Genomic DNA, 20,453 nt, shown 5'->3' on the forward strand with positions numbered 1-20,453 from the left:
GCCACAGGTCACAGTTGTCTGAATGTATTTGCGGGGCTTCTGGAGCCCTTTCAGGTTTTCAGTGGTGCTTAGTGCAAATATTTTGCATCTTGCTAGCGATCTGGAACAGCTGCTCTCTCACTGATCGAAATTAGATCGCTCAAGTAGTGGTGACACTTAGAATAATTTTGGTCTTCCATCCTAGCCCTTCCTCCTCCTGTTTTTTATGGCTTGCTCTTGGCCCGGTCCCATTTCTGTGGTACGACATGAGCTTGCTTGCTCCTTCTGGTGTGTAAGTAGGCCTGGAACGAAAATGCTGTAACGAGACACTTAACCGTCTTTTTGTTGACTTGCCTCCAGTTCATTAGAGCAGACGTAGGAGGTTGGCTAAACTTAAAGCCTGAGTTAATATTCAGGAAGGAAGTTTCTTTCCATCTTAAAAGGAACACCACCTCATTACAACTATCACATACTCCTTGGGATCATCTCCCACGGAGCCGAGATGCAGCTTTCTTTACATCTTGGTGTTGCTTAGATTTTGGGAGGAGGAGTCAGCAGTGGCACTTCGGAGATCTTGGGGCGAGTTGGCCGAATGGTGTGCTTCTGAAGTGAGTTGAAGTCTGAGAGCGAGGGGATAGCTGGTTACCTGATTATTTGGCTAGAAGGAAATTGTATTTTCACGCTTAAATACAAGTTGAAATTATTGGAGATGTTAGAGATCACGCTGCCCGTCTGAATAGCAAACCGCATAATCTGACTCCCAGCTACCTGTGAAACGTCTGAAAATTTCCCTAATCTCCAGCTGTTGCAAAACAATGGTAATCTTTTGTTAATTTTGACTGCATTTAATTTGGTAAATAGTGTTTGTCGGAGTCTCCTGCCATGTTAAAATAAACGTGCAGGTAGCTGTCAGCTCCTGCTTCCACTTTGATGTCTGTCCGGTAAAGAAGGAACCGATTGCCCGGGCAGGTCACCGGGCTGGGCTGGTCGTCGGACAGGGACGACGCGTGTCCGGCCGGCCGCGGAGAGCGAGTTGGGCTGTTCTCCTCCCTGCCCTTCACAGCCCCTGCGAAGGCGTTGCAGTAGGGTGTTTTGAAACAACGTGGATGTTTAGTCACATCGTCGGTGTCGTGCTGGCGAAAGAGAGGTGGAGGGAGAGGGAAAGGAATCCTCCGGTTGTCTGTCGCCTGGTTTTCAGGTGGCAGGGATCCCTCGTGCCGTTCCCACAGGGACGGACGCCGGGCCGGCGGGCAGCAGAGGCGTCGGTGAGGAACCTGCCGTGGCGTTGCTGTGCGTCTCGGGAGGCCGAGGGTGCTGCGTGAGCCGGCCGCGGGCACGGCTCAGCCGGGTGCTAACTTCGCATGAAACCAAAGCGGAGTTTCCCGCTCTCCCAGGTCAGCCCACCTCAGCGTTTACACCGTAAACCTTCCTTGAGCTCCTTTTGTACCACAGCTTTTCACAAGTCCAGAAAAATGTCCTGTTAACGTGAGCGCGCACCTGCCTTCGCGTAGATCCTGAAGACTGCAGAAAACGGGTTGCGTGTCATCTTTAGACATGACAGTGGTTGAAATATTACATCGAGGGTCCTGAGAGATACCTACATAACGTGGTGTGATAAGCAGCGCGGCCACGTGTCAGAGAGAACAACTGACTGAAGAAAGGAACTGAAATCCAGAGCCTCGATAAGCTGGATTTGTTGAATTTGTTAAGGAGGGCTTAAAGTCAGGCTGGGAAGGAAAGATGAGATCAACAAATGGACTCTGTTTAAAGCACAGGCAAGCTGGGCACCCTCCCGCCCTCCACCTTGTAAAAAAATAGAGAAAAGCCCCAGAACCCTGCTTGTGCTGGGGCAGGAGCGCTGTGCTGCTGCGGGTTGTTCTCGGTGCGGGTGTGAGCGGGGGCTCTCGCTTCACTTCCCCGCCGCATCACCTTCTGCTGATTGACTTCTTTCAGGAATAAACTGTTGCATAATGATACATCCTGTAAGCAAAACTCTGGTCAGTTTTAATCAATTTGAAGAGTATTAGTAAGAGTGGTGCTTAGGAAAGTCCTCCGAGATGTGTGGACTGGCCTCTTGCTGAGAAATGTTAATGGGGTAATTACTGAATTGTGTTTAGCCAGGAAGATACGGTTCATAGTATAGTTGCTTGGAGAAAACGTATTCATCTTTTTTCCGCTGGTAAAACTTAGTATCCTGGATTTACAGAAAATCTCCCCAAAGGAACTGATGTAATAAATGCATAATCAAGGAAAGGAGCATCATTTGACAGGGCTGATTTTAAGTTTACGGGAGCTCCAAATAACTCTTGGTTAGAAGCAGGTGACCGAAGTAATTTAGAAAATGTCCCATTTTCCTTTTGTGTGTAGCGTTAGCTTGTTCTGAGGTCTGTGTGTTAGCAGAGGGTTAGAGGAATAGAAAGTGTCTTGGGTCAAACTGTGACCTACTGGGAAAAGTCAGAAGAAAACCCAGGCTCCCTCTAGTTACAGAACTGAAACTACTGAGCGGAGGTCGGTTATCTCAGCACTTTGGCAACCAACAATTCAATCTGCATTGGCCATTGGTAATGCGATGATAATTGTACCCTGCCTGTCGGTTATGTGTTAAAATCTAAGTTAGATTCTAGGATTTGTGGGGGTGAGATGGCGAGGTTTATTTTTCTGTAGCTTACATAAAAATCGATCTGTCCTGCAAGTTTCCAGAGGGTGAGCGCTTGTAACCCTGAAACGAAGCCCGTGCTGTATTCCGAAAGCCAGGTTTTGGTACCCCAAGCTTACGGGAGCAAGGCAGAGCACCCCAGCCCGCTCCATCGCTGCAGCGAGGCGTGGGAGGCCGGGGGGGAGCGGGTGGGGGGCCTCCAGGCAGAGCTGCTGGGGCTGTAGGGCAGACACGGGGCATTTGTTTGCTGTTGCTGGCCTGATGTTTGCAGGAGCCGTGCTGCCTCGCAGAAGCGTTGGCTTCGGTCTCCTGCGGAGTGCTTGTTTCCCAAAGGGATGGGTACTGCCCTGGAGGGGCGCGGACGGGAACTGCCGGGTGCTGAGCAGCGCCGGCGCAGGCTGGGCCTGTTGTCCCTCCTCTGCTGAGGGACTGAAGCGAACTGGTGGATTTCTCAAGTTTAAAAAAGGGAGGGGAAAAGAAAAAAAGGAAGCGCACATTTCTGTGATGACGTTCTCGGTAAAACACGCTTGTCGTTTAAACTGTCCTGGTGAGACGCTTGATACGCATCCGTGTAGTGTTTCTTGCGGGGTCTGCTAGGTGTTTTGTTGTTTGGGGGCATCTTCATCTACTACAGGAGGATTTTTCTTTTTATCTTAACTTTAATTTCCCCTCAGGCTCTTCCATCTCTCATTAAAAGCAGACCACCATAGGAAGAGGCCATGAAGTACGACCCAGCACGCTGGCCCTTCAGAAGGCTATAAAAGGCAGCAGGTTCAGGCTGGGCTACTGACCTCAGCACAGCCAGTTGCACCTTAAATAGATCAGATGAAAGCGTTCCTCACGGGAAGATTGACCGTGTTTGCTCGCGAATGAGGATGGTTGTTGGTTTGTGCTCGTTTCGCAGCTTGAAGTCTCTAAACTGGCTACGGAGGAACTGGAGTCACTTGTGCCCGGGGTTCGGGAGATACGGACGGGTGTGAAAGTGTCTCAAGTGCAAACTTGAGGCACGAGAGTGACCTGTGGCTGAAAGCAGGGTTTGCTGAAGCGTCCTGTGCTGCCCATTGGATATCGTCGTGTTCCGTCACGTTTTCTCAGTGACGTCACGGCGTTGCCGTGGTTGGATGATGTCGCAAGGGAGCGACTGCTTGCGTCGGTCTCTCGGGTGGTGTGCGTCGTCACAGCCTGGCTGGTTTTGGTGGGTCTGCGAGGCTTGGTGCCGGCTTGGTGCCATCCCTCCCGTGCATTTCACGCTTGTTCGTGAGTACCGTCACACCAGGGACAGCCACCGTCGCACCTAATCTAGCTTAACGCTGGTGAGTATGTGGAAAATTGGGTTTGTCTTGATCAAGTCACCGGTGCCTTGACGCTGCAGGCAGCATAACTCTTCGTAAGCACCCTTTGAACTTGAAAATATGGCAGAGGTTTAGTTTAGGGGGAGGGCTTAGAGGTGGGAGGTCAAATCCCTCATCCCTGGAGGCAGCGTGGATGCGGCGTGTTAATGGTGTTGGATGTTGGGACCGCCAAGACCTTACCCAGCCTTGGTGTCTCCGGCAGCCTGGGCTCTTGGTAGCTCCAGAGGATGTGGAACATACTAGAGATGGCAAAGGTCGGTGCAGCCTCTCTGCTTTGATGAGGGCTGCTTTTTAGAAACATTAATGCTCAGTTGATAAAGCCTCTCGGCAGGCTTGTGATTAAGACAAAATATTTTTCCTGAGTGATTCTCCATTTGCCGTGACTCTCATGTGGAGGTTCCCCTGCCTGCCTCGGCGTGGCTGGCGTTTCTCAACGGGATGGAAGGCCCTGGAAAACGGGCAGGGAAAGCTGCTGATGTTGAACCCAGGTCTTTTCCATGAGCCAGTGTAGGTGTCACCAGCCTGTTAAGCTGATGCTGCTGTCACTGGTTTTCTGCTTCGTACAGCTCGTTGATTTTGATAGAAGTGGCCCAGAAAGGTTAGGGGGAGCATGAGTGGTTTTATTTTCTTGCCTGGTTTCAATGATTAAATCCGATATGACCCTGATCCCAGCTGACTAATTCTTAGGGAAATGATTCCCCTTTCCCAGCGTTGTCCATCACTGATACAATTTTTATAGCCAACATGAGGATCTGCTTTGTAACTTCACTGGCTGCAGAGACTGCTTGCCCTTGCCTTTGGGTAACGAGGGGCTGGATGGAGACGCAAGGAACGAGCATGCTCTTCTACCAAGACCTAGTTTCTTCACTTCAGTAAGATCCCATCCGGATTCAGCCTCGGGGAGGTGAGCAGTTGGTTCTCTGAGCCTGCGGGACGGTGTTAAGCAGCGCTGGCGCTGGTCGGCATCTTCTCAGCTTGGCGACTTCCAGGCCTCCGGGGTTTGGTGGTCCCCGTCCTCCGGCCAGCCTGACGACGGCAGGGGAGCAGCTGCCGCCTCTCGCTGAATTCGCAGGGCCCGGTCGGGCTCGTCTTTGTACCGGCGCTCAGCAGCCACACAATAGTTTGTGCTCGCGGGGCCATGTGGCGAGTCACGTGCGCGGTGCTGTTTCTGCCGGGGTCCTTGCCCATCTGTTCTCGGCTCTTTCTGGGTTATCAGGCGCGGGTCCAAGTCCTCGCAGGCAGCCAGCGCCATGGCCAGAGATTACGAGCACTAACCTTCCTGGCAGGAGTGGCGTGGCTTTGCTTTTATGCAGATTAGCCATGTGCTTCTCACTTCAAGGCGTTCCACAGGAAAAGACGTTTCCTGTGTTTGGTTCTCGGTGGGCGGCTCCGGCGCGCTGTACCGGCCGGGGCCGAGCCTCTGCGCGCTCAGCGGGCTTGGGAGAGGGATTACGGCGCGCTGCCCCCCCTTCCCCTTCCACTGCTACGTCACCACAACACAACCACACGCGCGCTCATACTGTTGGTGTCATTCATTCAGTGCCAAGATTGCTTTAAAAAATTCCCTTGGCCCCAGTTCAAACAGGAGTACAGCTGGGATGTGTTAGATTTTAGGCAGTCTGCCCTCAATTTGAGATGAGTTATAAATAGCAGTGCCGACTTCCTTAACTACCACTCTCCGAGGTAAAATGCAGGTTAATTACTGTGGGAATCAATTAGGGCTTCTCTCGGTTAAACAGCCAGTAATGCTTTTTATTATTTTTTATCGCAAAAAATGGACAACAAATCTGGTCAGGAAAAGATCTCAAATCCAAGGTGAGAGCTTAGGGCTTTTTTTTATTATTTTTTGGCCTTTTTATTTTTTTGGGGCGGCTGAGGAAACGAGCTGTGGCCAATACCCACGTTTGCCAATAATTGAATGTTGCTGATTTGAAACTGGAGAGTTCAGCGAACGACTCTCCTTCCTCTTCTTCCTCTGGCATAATAAAATACAAATATGTAATAAGGTAATAGGGGAAAGTCAAAATTGCATTTTTCTATACAGCTGCAGCGGGTTTGGCTCTTGCTTCCGAAGTGGGATTTGCCTCTTCCCTTTACTCGTTTTCCTGCTGGGACCATTAAGCAAGTCCCCTCCAGCTTAACCAAACTGTCCTTTCGAGAGGCCAAATTTCTCTTCTGCTGGACAAAATCGGAACAGGACTGCGTGTGGAATCCTCTCATCTGCTTAGAAGCTTTTTTTCTAGGAAAGCTCCGGCGTCGTTTTTGAAGAATAGCCGTTTCTCACAGTGCCGTTTCATTTTAGGGGTCTGACATCCTTTACGCTACACGTACTGATTTGGAGAGCTTTTGAACTCGGCAATTTAAGCTCCCTTTGGACTTGCTGTTACAAGCTCTTAGTCTAGAAATATCTTAAATTTTCTCGAAAGCTCAGCAGTTTCTCTGGAGCACCGGCTTACAGTGGCTTTCTTACACACCGTACCAAACAACTTTGCTTTTGGAAGTTTGACTGGTGACAGGACTGTGTTTTGCCAAGTTTTGGTACTTAACAGTGTTATAAAACAGCAGAGATACCGAGATTGAAGGGAGAATAGAAGCAATTTCTATGAATGCAAGGAGGTGTAAGCAGGGGGTCTGGGCTTCAGTGATCAAGGAGCAACACTTTCTCTCAATTATGTCTCTCTGTGGCAGGGCCTTTGCTTTTGAAGTGTAATCACAGTAATCTACTCCTGTGGTTTCCTATTGAAAGGATTTCCCATGTATCAGTCCAGAGAAGAATCTCCAGCCCTTTGCAGTCGGAGCTTGGTATTTCCTTATTTATCCTGAAGTGTTCCCGCGAGCGAGCAGGCGTCGCTTCCTCCCGCCGTACCCGCGCCGAGCGACGCGGCGCGCGGCGGGGCCGGGCAGCGCCTCCGCTCCCCGCGACGTCCCCGCGCGAGCTCTGGGATCGATCCGCGCTTCGCTGCGTTTCAACTTCGACTGCTCTTTTCTTGAGGCGCGTGTAGTTGAATTACCTAAAAGGACCGAGAGAGCAGATTCAAGTAGACTTCCTGATGGTAGGCTCTTTAAGGCAGAGCAACGCTGCTAAGATGAGAGCAGTTAAAGCCAGTGAGAGAGATGTGTGTCTTTAATGGGAGATTTTGAAGGAAGAAACAACGCGTTGCAGCGTTTGAGACGCACGCGGCAGCCCCAGGGAGCACGAGTTCGCCTGTCGGTTTGCAACAAGTCAGGAGTGTGTGTACGAAATAGTTCCTTCATTAGAGATTAATTGGCATTCACATTTCTTCTGTTGATAGAATTTTATCTATAAGGCTGTAATTTAGAGTGATGCTCTTCGTGTTTGTTTTTAGCCTTCTCTGTGCGCCAGGGCCTCGCGGAAGAGGGGCGGTTCAAAGCAGCGCAGTTTGGAAGCACGTCGTGCACTCCCACGCTGAGCAATCAAGGTGACCACTTGGTCACATCCTGGAAATATGTTTGGGGTTTGGGTTTTTTCTTTTCCCTCTCTCTCTCTCTCTCTCTTTTTAAATGGCTGCATAAACAGTTCCAAATGTTTCTTGAAGTTTTTTAACAGTTGTCATGCTTCCTGTAGGAGTCATGGAAAAGTGGATCTTCACCTTGTTTCTCTCCTTCCTGAAGATATGGTTAGCTTTGTGGGTGACCACAGACAAGAAAATCTGTGCAGAGGAGGCAGCGTGTGGTGTGTGCGTATTTAGAAAAAAAAAAAAAAATTAAAAAAATCCCCGAACAGGAATGTATTTGAGAAGCTGCCCTTGCTAGCGGGCTGCGAAGGTGAGGTAACAACCAGGAGGAAGCAAGTAACAAACGGAAAAGATGCTGAAATGTTTAGTCGGTAACCCCAAGGTTGCAGCTGATCAGGTAGGAGAAGGAAGGAGGTGTGTGTTCGGGGGGTGGTGGTGAAAGAGAGGTTTGACTTGTCAAAAGCTGGAAGCACTCCTGGTGGCACCGCTTTTACATACCAAAGCAGATAATGTGGGGAGGGAAAAGATGTCAGTAATCTGAGGTGATACCCACAAGGCAAGACTCAGGAAGCATTAGGGACAATTGCTTGAAAGATGTAAACAGAATTTGCATCCGTTAGGGTGTATGAAAGCTCGGCATGGATGCTGCCCTTCAGGAGGTAAGTCAGCGTAGCTCCGAGAGTCAGACTACGGCCATCAAAGACCTCTTTCTTTTTTTCCCCGACCCCCTGAACGGAAGCTCCTTTCCAGGCATGGTGGGTGCATGGCACGGTCCGGGGGGTTTGGCCATTCGGGAGTGCAGGGATCAAGGGCTTCTCTGGGCTTCCTCCTCCTCATGGCCCTGCCTCGCGGCCGAGGATGGAAACGTCCAGCACAGCTGAGCATGGCAGGGCAGCTAAAATCTGCCTCGATAAAGAGAGTCATACCGGTGCCACGCACATGGTTATTTGTGAACAGCTTCCGTAGGACGGCGAACACCGTTATTTGCAGGGGTGTCCGGGGCTGAGCTGGAGCGGAGGAGGGGACTTGGACCTGGTTCTTAATTGATTTGTGCCATATCGGTGCAAATTTGTCTAGGGGAGCCTGATTTCAGTGGAGTGGGTAGCCCCCCCCTTACCAAAACCGGGGTGCTTTTCCTGCCATCTCCGTAAACTCCCTCCCGTGGCCCAGCTGCTGTTGCCCCACAAGAGTACCATTAACTCCCCGTTGCGCCCCGCTTGCTTCTGCTTGGCGTGGGCTCGGTGCTGTGTGGCTTGCCTGGCAGGCAAGAGGTAGCAGACAGCTGGTCAAACAAATGTTTTCAGGGTCTGTGTGTTGGGACTTCAAGCTGTGCTGGCTGTTGGGGTAGGATTTTCTGAAGTGTAGCATGCTGCACGAACTTTTTTTCCTAGGAGGGTGGGTTCTGCAAACATAACTGAAATGCTGTTCTGGTCTCCGGGCTTCTTCCAGGTTTCCAGCAGGAGCTGGCTTTGTGCGATATTTGCTTGTGCAGGCCTGTAGTGCCACTCCTCAAGCACCTGATCTCAGCAAGAGAGGGTGGATCTGTACAAATACCACCCTAGGGCTAGTTGCAGGAAGGAATGGTGTAATAGAGAGTCCATTGTCATGGTGATCTGGTGGAAAACATCTAATTGGTATTAGTTAGGTCATCAGGAGATCAGCGAACAATTCTTATTCAGTCCGAGTGATGGAGGTTAAAGACTGCGCCTGGGATTCATTTAGAGGTCACTACGCCAAAACAGTCCTTGCTTTAGCGTGGGAATAGTCCTATCTGGGTAGAAAGGCTGTGTTTTGAGGTTTATTGTATTTTCAGGAAATTTGATTGACTCTTCTTGTGTCTTGGCTCCAGGCAGGGGCAGTACGCATTAGGAAGTCCTAGGAAAGTTGCATTTATTCACTCGTCTCCTCATGTCTGCTGTAAAACTCAGGGACCTGACTTTCAAGGCTGACAAATTTTTTTTTTTTTCATGTATTCAAAGAAATTTGATTTAGAAATCTTGATTCTACAAAAGGCAGCAGACAAAAACCACATGTAAAAAAAAAAAATGTAAAAATGGATCTGCAGTCTTGAACTCTGTGAATGTCAGTAGCACTGCCCAGGATTACTACATCAATATGGATTAATTGAAATGCGTAAGTGTAAATTAACAGCCTGTAGTGTTTTGGGAGACCTTGTTATGTGTGAAAGAAGCAGTGTTTCTTGTGAATATTTAAATTTTCAGCCTAAATTTACCTTGTTGTGGAATAGCTGGACGTTAAACTACTACCTACGATGGGGAAAAGCCACTTACACCGATAATTCATCTTTCTTAATGATCCTTGCCCCCTTCTTTCCTGTCCTCCGTCCACAGGAGATATGTCAGCATAAAATGACTCCTTCTCATTGGGTTTGTTCTTTGTGAAACGTCTGTAGGTTTGAAAGGGCAGCAGGAATCCTGCTGTAATTGAGAACGTGACTGGGGGTTTAGCGCTGGAGAAAAGACAGACAAGCTTCTGCTTCTCTGCGCCAACCTGTTGGAACCTTCTGGGGTTTTTGGGAAGTTGTGAACGATTCCTGTATGAAACTGGGTGCACATCGTGTGTTGCCGCTTGCTTTGCAGCCTTCGAGCCCAATGGATCAGATGGGGAAGATGAGGCCTCAGCCGTATGGAGGAAGCAACCCGTACACACAACAGCAGGGACCTCAAGCGGGGCCACAGCAAGGACATGGCTATCCAGGACAGCCGTATGGGCCACAAACTCCCCAGAGATATCCCATGGGAATGCAAAGCAGGACGCAGAGTACAATGGGCAGCATCTCATATGCACAGCAGGTAGAGCACCCAAGCTTCTGTAGCCTCTGTTTGCAGCAGGGGCAGGCAGAAGAGCAGCGAAGTACTGTGTCTTCTGAAGGGACCACCTTCAGCCAGGTTGGGATCAGTCGCTTAGGTAAAATGGCATTTCTTTAGGGTGCGTGCTGCACCACACCTGGATGCAGGTGTGATCGATGTACGAGGACCTGTGGAATCCTCGCTTCCAAGAGAGGCAGCGGCAGAGCAGTGAATCAAACAAGGGAAAAACAGTGAGGGGAGTAAGACAGCCTTTCTGCTGTCTTCTGTTAAAGATGCAGCTGTTCTTTACAGAAGAAATGACTTCAGGTCAGTTTTGCCTTGCTGCATGATCCAAGTGGCTCCTGCTGGACTGTTGGCAGGATTCAAAAGGCTGCCTTTTTTTTTTGGAGCAAGCAGTCTTTCCTTTTGATATTGCTATCATTGAAGGGTGGTCAGATCGGGATCCCTAAAAACTTAGTTATGGTGCCTATTAAAATTGTGTTACTGCCAAGAATAATGTCATACACAAGTGACTTCTGCTGTTGTCTGGGAATTACCTAGCTAGTGGCATTTCCAGTACGTTCCTAGTTAACTGCTCTGCGCAGGTCTCTGAATTTTTTCTTCTTGAGCATAGTCTGACTTTGTGTGTGTATGTAAAATACTTTCATAACTGGTATAACTCTACCCTCTTCTTCTGTAGATTCCTCCTTACGGACAGCAGGGCCCCAGTGCATATGGGCAGCAAAGCCAGACTCCGTATTACAACCAGCAAAGCCCTCATCCCCAACAGCAGCAGCCTCCATATTCTCAGCAGCCTCCATCCCAGACCCCTCACTCTCAGCCTTCTTATCAGCAGCAGCAACAGCCTCAGTCTCAGCCTCCACAACTTCAGACATCGCAGCCTGCGTATTCTCAGCAGCAGTCCCAGGCGCCCCATCAGCAGTCCCCAACTCCGTATCCTCAACAGCAGTCCACAGCCCAGCAACATCAACAGAGTCAGCCTCCCTACTCACAGCAGCAGTCACAGTCGCCCTACCAGCAGCAGCAACAAACTCAGCAGACAGCTTCCTCGGCTCTTTCTCAGCAGTCGTCTTCATACCCTCAGTCACAGCCGCAGCAGCAGCAGTCTGCGTACTCCCAGCAACGCTTCCCCCCTCCTCAGGTAGGCTGTCTCCTGCTTTGTTTCCTTCTGTAAGAGATTGTTAAAGAAACTCGGGCAAATCCTTTTCTTTCTGCGTTAAAGTCGGTTGAGCTACACGTCAGCAAGCTGGCTGGAACGATTACCGTAATAGATGTGCTGCTTTCTCTGTTGTGTCTAGATCTCTATCTCTCGGAGCGATGTGGTGGTGGTAACAGGCTAAGCCGAGCTAATACTGCAGTTTTGAAGACTGCTGTCGAGTAAATGCTGCTGTTTGGCAATACCAGTCTAAAGGATTTTGTACTGGAATGGTTTTCACGCTGTGGTCTGCAGAAGTTCTCCAGGTGGTCTACAGAGCTACTTGGTTTAGCACAATAGCAGAGCACAGTTTGCAGAGTGACACACAGATGATGACGGAAGAGTTTGCTCTTAAATGTAAAACTTGGCTTTAGGGAGGAGAAACAAAGCAGCGAGTGCATGGAATTGAAGATAAAATCACGAAGCAGATTTTTTTTTTTTAATATAAATTGTATTTATTTTCTGCAAGGCTTAATAGAATTTTAATAGTTGTGTGAAAAGCTAGCTGGGACCTTTCAGCAAACATTGCAGTGCGCCAAAGGTGGCTTTTGAAAAACTGAAGATTTTAATTGACTTGCCTTGTTTGTGTAATGAAGTACTTAGAGCTATCGTAAGATGTTAGAAGATGAAGCAGCTAAGTGGGAAGTCTTCCAGGACAGTCTCTGTCCTTCAGGATCTGTAATAAGGGAAAGCCGGAGCATTGCTGTTCTGTCGTGCTCTCGACTTGCGCTCCCCGCGCTCCCTGCAGCGGTCGGGCAGTGGGTGTCCTCCTGCGGAGCGGTGGGCGTGCTGCCTCGAACTCTGCTGTCTTATTTCCTGTTTTGGGCAGATGTCACCAAGGGTACATAATTCTTCCACCATGTGAGAATATACCAGAATGATTCCAGCAGAGCCATGATTTTATTCCCACTTGTGGTGTTTCTTGGTGTTTCAGGAGTTATCTCAAGACTCATTTGGGTCCCAGGCATCATCTGCTCCCTCAATGGCTTCCAGTAAAGGGCAAGAAGATATGAACTTGAATCTTCAGTCCAGACCTTCTAGCCTGCCGGTGAGTGGTGAGCTGATCTAGAAGTGAATGGGGCGAGGGCAATCAGAAGCACGGCAGGATAAATTAGCGCTGGTGGTATTCCACATGGAAATGGGAATGATGGAGGCTGCCTGTGCTTTTTACTAAGTCATTAGCTTCTGGCTTCCCACTGGAGATTAAATGTAATTTACAAAAGTAATGGATTTCAGAGTAAAGTTTAACCCTAAATACTCTGGTAGGGGAAAGTGTCTCTGGTTTATTTTCTTGTTCCTTCAGCCCGCTGGTGGTTAGCAGACTGGCGGCGCGGTTCCGTTTCTCTGTCATTGGATCCTTATACTGCTGATTTAAGCTTCTTTGGTCCAATCTGACTGAACAGTTGGTGAAAACGGCAAGTTTATTAGTACCTGGAGTGAGGAAGATCAGTCACAGATAGCTCCTTCCTTGACAGAGGGAGAATTATATTTTCTTTCGCATTCTAAATCTGCTTGCTGTATGTACAGTAAACAGTTGGGTATGAGATTAGCGCCTGGCGTTCCAGCGCTTTTTGGACCAGAACAGTTTAACTTTGGGTTAAAACTTCATCAGGAAAATGGAGAAGGGTTAAAAGTTTGGATTAGTTTGCACAAATTGGTCTGTGCCTCTGACTTGGAAGAAAAGTTTGGAGCTGCTGAGTTCTGATGTTGCCGGTTACTGTCATTGTAACCGGTAGGAAGTGAGTGAGCTTTTATTTTTTTGTTTAGCCACTGGCTAAGTCAGTTTTCTAAGCTGCAGTTGGACTGGTCAGAGGAGAGTGAGCTGTGTATATAGCTAAGTTATTTTTGCTCTCAGCAGCAAGAATGGCTTTGTTGTGAGCCCCTTGAAATAATTCCTTTGGACTGTGGGTACAAATTGTCACCCAAAATACAAAGTGATTCTAGTTCTGGCCACCTAATGGGAGTAGTTGTGGGTTGTTTCTTTTTTCTTTTTTTTTCCTTCCCCCCCCCCCCCCCCCCCCCCCCCCCCCCCCCCCCGCCCTTCCTTTTGGACCCTGATTACAAAGATTTAATTTGTTCTGAGGCCTGGGGGAAAATCCTTTTAAATAGCATGTTTCTTTCCACTCTGCCTCTCCACAAGTTCTTCCATGTGACCCATCTTCTGGCGAAGAATGTAGGAAAAGTGAAGCCACTGAAGTAATTGAAGAAATTGCTCTAGCTCCGAACGGTGGGAAGTCCTGTTCAGTAGCATTGCTGATAGAGCCTTCGTGAATCGTACCAATCAGCGCCCTCTGACTCAGATTATAGGAATTAGTTGCTCTGCATAGCAGAAGTGGCTCCTTCTCAGCACAAAGTGGGAGTTTGTTTTATACCTTGTGGTTAAATGTATTTGGCCCCTTTCAAGTTTTCCCTTTTCCCGAGCAGTTTAAGCAGAGATACCCATCTCTGCTGTAAGAGTGAAGGAACCTAGAAATGAGGGAATTTGATCCAGTTTAAAAGTTTTAAATGTCCACTGGTTTCTGATCAGGTACTTCAGAGGTTTGCCCGAGAGAAGTCCAGGGTTCAAAAAATGGGCCCAGCTTTTAGAATTGGCCAGCTATAAAGCTCGCTTCTGTTTTAAACAGGCTTTATAGTCATCCTGTTCTCCTGACTTTATCACCAAATAATTTGCATTTAAGGAATCAAGCAGTCTTTAGCTTACCCAGCCCCGGTGTATTTTTGGGCCTTCTCTTCCTTGGTAGTCAAAAATTAAAAAAAGGAGACACCCTGCAGAAACTCGCCCTTATTCTTGTATGTGTTTCATAATTCCTTGTTTTCTTGTGAGGCTCTTGTAGGACAAGACCAGCACCCCTGTCTGTAGATTGAGAAACGCATCAGACAGCGATGCTGTGGAAGGGTTTAGAGAGAGGTGTATGGAAGCCAACTCTTCGTTTCAGTGATCGATCTCTTGCACAGAGTTTGGCCTGGGGATGCTTAGAAACAGCCGAGCTACGTGGAAGGGTGCTATCAATTTCTTTTTATCTTCCTTGTATTGCTCAGTCTGTCTGTTTTAGAAAGTTTTATCCTACTCGGGAGGATTCCTGGATCCCTGTTTTGCCATTTTGTATGACTTACAGAAGCATAGTTAGTTTGTGGGCTTTTAATTTTTTGTGGAGTTCTGAGTCCTTTTCCAAGCCTCAGTGGGCTCTGTGGAATAGCTCGCTGGGTCTCTTGGAATCGGGGCAAATTGTGCCATGCATCATCTTTAATTAAGATCAGCTCCAGCGGGAAGAGGAGGTTGCTGCTTTTTAGGTTCTTATGAAGTGTTAAATTTATGTACCCAGTGCCTTGACGAGTCTTTGAGCTTTACGCGTTAATATTGTACACCACCATTAATGTTGGAATTCTAAGCAGTAAGGGGGGGAATACTTCTTCAGCCGATCCCATCACCGTTTCAGGAGGTGGGGATCTCCTGGATGGTGACATTGTCAAGTTGCTCAACTCCTCTGCGCTCTTACTGGCCTTGGTAGGACCTGCCTAAGAAATGTCATGTTGATCGTTCTGGGTGGGGGTCTTCAAGATACCTTCCTGGTAATGATTTTTGTTCACTAACTAAACTTTTTCCTGGTGATGTTCCCATATTCAGACTTCTAACAGCAGAAGAGTCAAATCACTGATTTCTCTAATGCTTTGTCTGCTCATCTGTAAGTAGCGAAATGTCTGGTCTTCCATTTCTGCTTGTGTTGCAGGCTGTTCTAGCTTAAGTATTTCCTGGTTTGTTGTTCCCTTTCTGAAGACTGTACTTGCTGCATTTGGGGGGAGAACGCTGCTGCTAACTCGAGCTCACCGATGCCTTTTAAAGAGCAGTGCATCCCTGCGAGTGTCCTGGCTGGTGCTCTTTTCCCGTAGCAGGCTAGGTGAAGAATTCCTCTGAAGAATTTGCTGCTTCCCTAGGGAGGCTCTGTCAGGATTGCAGCTAAACTAAACTTAGGTTGCTGTTGTGTATGGGAGAAGTGTAGTCTTTTGTGTCTGGGTGTAATAGAGGAATAGTAATCCTGAGTATAAATCTGCTTCTCCCAGGAGATTCCCTAGTCTCTTCTCCTTAGCAAAGAATTCTTCCTGGCAAGTCGTATCCAGTTTATTTGGTGTCTTTACCTTTTGAGGCTTGGATTCTGAGTCTGTAGGACTCAAGTATTTCCCGCTATTAATTACCTTCTGCTTAGACATGGAAGGTGCTGGTAGCAAGTAAATGGGGCATCCGTTTGGGTTTGGATTGCAAATGAGTTCTGCTGTAAAGTTCTCTGGACTTTTAGGTTTGTTGGGAGGAATTTTGTATCTCATTATGAAACATGCAACAGATTGTCACCTTGCCCCAGTCTCTGTCTTACGGGCTGCCTTGAAGGAGCTGAGCGCAAGCTCCTGACGTCTTTGAGATGGACGAGGAGTGGAGCATCGAGACGGTGGTTGCCACGCCAGGCTGCTCGTACCTTCCCAGCCACAGACGTTGGCATCTGTGGTGTTAGGACCTCCAGGCTGGCCCCGAATGCCATTTATAAAGCAAAACTGGTTTGATACCAGTATATACTGGCTTGTATTTGCTTTTTTGCTGGACCTTCTGGGATTTCTTCGGTGAAGCTTTCCTATCTGCGGAAACCAAAACTTTTGTGACAGGTATTGTTTTCAGCGGTGCTTTGATAGGGACGCTTCTGCATGGGGTGGGACTTGTGGCCACACCAGGAGGACAGATTCTGGCAAGGTTTTGGAGGTCCTGAAATAGCAAGGTTGCGTTGGAGTTTTTGTTGCAGTGAATACGTAATGAAGCAAACTGGGGCAGCTTGGACAGAAGTTTCAGAATTCCCACCCCAGAATGTCCGTAGTTTGTTTGGTCAGTGTGCTGCGTAGCCTGGGGGAGAAACCCCATCCCTGTTCTGGGCAACTTGTTTTCATCTCGATGTGGTGTGGGAATCGTTTTAATCTCAGTATTTTGCACTGTTGGAAAATGGTTTTGCTTCTTCAGCTGTGTTTCACTTTGGTTCATCTCTGACTTTAGATCTGAAAAGTGTCTTGTCAATGGCAGAAAGGAATATAACCAACTGAAAACAAATTCCTGATCCATGTTTCACTTTTGAACGTGCATTCTAATCTTAGGTCTTTGCAGTATGGATTTAGCAAAATTAGGTTTTGTGGGGAGGGGAGAGGAACGAGGCTGCAGGGTTTTGGCCTGCGCAGAAAGAACCCTTCTGTGAATGTCCCCAGCAGCTGGGGGTGTTTCTGGTTCGCTTACCTCCTCCTTTCTTAAGTCCAGTAGTTTCTGAATTTGGACACTGGAGGTTGTCAGGGAAGCACCGTTTGGATTTGCCATTCTTACAAAGCGGTCATTTCAGCTTGTGCTCTGTGGGTACTTGAAGTGGAATAAAGTTGAGCTCTGTCAGCTGCGTCCCCTGACCTGGAAATAATCAACGCAACAGGCTGAAATGCAGCAAAAAGCTGTCTCAGAGCTGCCCTGGATGGGGAGGGAGGTGCGGCCCAGGAAATGAACGTTTTCTTAAAAAGTCTTTGAGCTCAAAATTCATCATTTTGACAATTTCTTTTGGGGGAGGGGAAAAGAACGTTGTACAGTTGGATTTGCTGGTCACTTCAGGCCCTTTTTATTTTTTTTTTTCTTTTTTCTTTTTCCAAATGGGACTTCCTGCTTCTGTTGGGTTTGTATTTGGCCTTTTGAGCTTGTCTTATTGCTTTCCTGAAGAGAGGGATTAGCGACGTATGCATTTCAAAGCGGGGTGGTTGCATGCGGTGGTGCCTGGGCATCACAGTGGATATGCAGATCAGCGCAGCAGCAGCCGGCGGCTTGCCCCGAGGAGCACAATACCTGAAACACTGGTACTAGAGAGATCGGTGCGTTCCAGTTTGTGCTGATCTGAAGGTTTCTATCCCAAGTTATGGTGATGCGGGGAGTTGAAAACATTTTTTCCTGACCGAAGCTCCTCTCCCTGAGCTTTTCTTGGTGTGTGATTGTGGCCATCGTTTTTGTGTGGTTTCTTAAGAAGGCTGTGCCCTTTTTTTGTCATTTTTAAATGTTGCTAATAACCTCTAGAGCTGCGGAGAGCGTGGAGTGCTGCTCGCAAAGCTCCCCCGATCTTCCAGCCGCTCCAGTGACATGTTTGGCGCCTGTGACCTGCTTCTCGGGGTTGCTCAGCTATTTGTCCATGTGGCAATTTTCTCTCCTCCCGCCCCTTCCTCCGGGTTTGAACCGAGCTAATCCGACCCGGTGCTCGGGAGGAGACTCCCCACCCCACGCCGCATCGCCCGGGCCCTCTCCGGGCTGCGCGGAGCCCTCCGCCTCCCGTGAACGTCCCTTTCGAGCCGGTGCCGCGCGGAGCCGCTGATGCGGCTTCGCCGGAGCCTGCGCTGGCAGCGGTTGCGCTATGCTCGATGCCGGGCTCGTTTCCTGTTTCTATTCTGGTCGCGAGCGGCTCGGCTCCGCTTCCTGCCTGCACGCCTCGCACAGATTCCCCTAACCCCCAGCCTTTCGTTTTCTTAGGAGCGATTTCGGTTACGGACCCAACTGAAAGAGGAGACGGCGACCTCCGCGTGGAGGTGGGCGGCAGGGACGGCTGGCGGCTCGCTCGGGAGAGGACGGGCTCTTGTTCTTCTAGGCCGGGCCAGAGTGACTAGGCGGGTCAGTGTTTAATCAGGAAATTGCTGTAGGATGACCAGTTCTGGTCTTGGATCCCGAACAATAGTCTGTGCTCTGTCACACGCATCCCCTGCGCCGCCGCAGCCTGAAAACACGGAGCCGCTCCTTGCGCCGTAACGGCTGAAACGCGCGCCTCGCGAGGCGACCCTCCGCTTTTAGACGCGCTTTCGAGAAGCTCGTTGTAGGGCAGGGAAATCAGTTTTTCGCTTCCTTTTTGCTGCTGACTTGGTGTCGTTGGAGACCCTTTAAAATGCGCGGAAGCCTCTCGTCAGTCGGATGCGCTAGCCTCATCCTCTTCCCTTGCCATCCAAACTTAACCCTGCCAGCGGTCCCGCGCCGTGCAGGGGAGGGAGAGTCCACGTTGGTGTCACCTTCGTCTGCTGCGTGGAGCGCTGGCAGGGGTAAAGGAAGGTGTTTAACTTTGGCTGACAGCGCTGCACGCGTTTTAAATGCTGCCACACCTGAGCTTTCAGTTTACAGGAATCATTTTCCTGTTACTGTCCTTTTGGCGTGCTGGATTGACTTGTCTTGGAGACGTGCGCGATCATAAATGCCGTGGAGAAAACTATTTCAGATGGGGCTCAAACGTGGGGCATGGCAGGGGCCCAAGGCTCTGTCTGCTCCGCTCCTTCCCGCAGCGGCCGCGCTGCTCGCGTGGGCTTGCGCCCGCACCCGTGGGGGTACGAGGTTCGCGCCGTGATTTCACGCAAGTCCTGGTAATTGGAGCAGGAGTTGTGTCATTGTTTTCTATTACAATTTTGAATCAGGGCTTACCCAGGAAAGTAGAAACCTTTATTTAAAAAAAAAAAAAAAAAAAAAAAACAACCAAAGCTGAATTTCCTGAAGCGACATCTCTAGGAATTGACTGTTCTGGCACCCTGACCCCGAGGGTAGCACCGGGCGTACATCAGCGTCTGGCCTGGGCCAGGTTTCCATGGTTATATTACCTCTTCCCGTGCAGGCGTGCTGCTCTGAGCCAGGGCGAGAGGAGAATTTCCTTGATTCTTTCCAAATGTGTCTTCAGCCTCTCTGTCCCGTCCAGGTCAGCGGTACCTGGGCGCGGGTGCGGTGCTGCAGACGGGTCCTTGGCCGGAGGTGGTTTCTCTAGAGATGCCCCAGCTGGCGGTGTCGGGGGGCCCGGCCGCAGCCCCTCGTGTCGCTCCCTCGCTGCCTCCCACCGGTACGACCGACGCTGGGAAGGAGCCGCCAGCTTTCAGCTCTCTCTTCAGCAGCGTTTTCCAGCGAGAGGACCACCAGATTCATCAGGCTCGCAAATACCCGATACCTTAGAAACCTTGTTCTCTCCTAAAATCTTTCTTCCTTCCGCTTTTTTAGAAATTGATTCTGTCGCTCTTAATTGTTTCAAAGAGGCTGATAACAATACTAAAAGCTGAGCTGTCTTAAAATCCAAAGTATTGGCCTGAGCAGGGGCCTTTATAATTTTTTAATTATTTCAGACTCCTGCCGTTGCTGCGTTTCTTTGCCCACCCTAACTCGTGTGGTTGGCATGGTGGCATAATCACATGCTGAGATGACTAAATGCTTTGGAGTCTAAATTGAACACATCGGAGACTGGAAAGCGCCTTCCAGAGGAAGCGCTGCTGGGGAATTGGAATATCCTTACAGCTGGCAATAAGAGGGTAGCTTCCTGCCTCTTACGTGATTTAGTGTTTTATATGATCTGGGGTTTGTCCAGGCTGAAGTAGAATACTTAAAAACCTCTGGAAGAAAAACAAAAGCTCTTTAAATGAACAGGTTGTGGTCTGTCATCTGAGACCTGCACTAGTTTCTCGCTCGCAGTTGCCTTCCCAAGGCCTGGTGTCACACCAGCCTTTCCGATCGATGGGATCGACTTGTAGGTCTCGCTCCCCCTGCGTCCCCAGCACCCTCCAAAAAACCAGCGCTGCTGCGATGCTGCCGCGATGCTGCCGCTCGTTGTGCCCGGGGCCCTCCATGCTTCTCTCCTGCAACTTGTTTTAGGGTCGGCGTTACTGCTGAAGCTGGAGGTTTTATCCTTTCGTGTGGCAACGCTGCTGCTGGATGGCCGGGCCAGCTTCTCTGTTAGCTGAACTGACACTACTCTGTCAAGCAAAACTTCAGCATTTACCACTGCTGCTTTGAATACTTTGTTGTGTCAATGTTCAGATAAACGTAGCAGTACTTTTTCAAAGCTGAGCAGCTTTCGAAGGGTTAAATGGAAACTCTTCTGCAGATTTTGCTGCTGCGTTTCCCAGGGTCCTGCAGAAGGGCTCAGCACCCAGCGCTCCCCGAGTGGGAATGCTGGCCTT

The 20,453-nt window shown here is 49.2% G+C and overlaps 1 protein-coding gene across 1 annotated transcript in view; it reads left to right on the plus strand.

Moving 5' to 3' along the window:
• ARID1A (AT-rich interaction domain 1A) overlaps positions 1-20,453 on the plus strand; it is a gene marked incomplete at its 3' end in the record, with an annotated part of 60,374 nt that overhangs the window by 14,275 nt on the left and 25,646 nt on the right. The window contains exons 2-4 of the mRNA XM_082329649.1: positions 10,064-10,276; positions 10,974-11,435; positions 12,424-12,537. Coding sequence (XP_082185775.1) covers positions 10,064-10,276; positions 10,974-11,435; positions 12,424-12,537 — 789 coding nt within the window. The remainder of the gene's footprint in view (positions 1-10,063; positions 10,277-10,973; positions 11,436-12,423; positions 12,538-20,453) is intronic.

The sequence above is a fragment of the Platalea leucorodia genome, assembly GCF_965183815.1.
Source record: "Platalea leucorodia genome assembly, chromosome: 18".
Taxonomy (NCBI): domain Eukaryota; kingdom Metazoa; phylum Chordata; class Aves; order Pelecaniformes; family Threskiornithidae; genus Platalea; species Platalea leucorodia.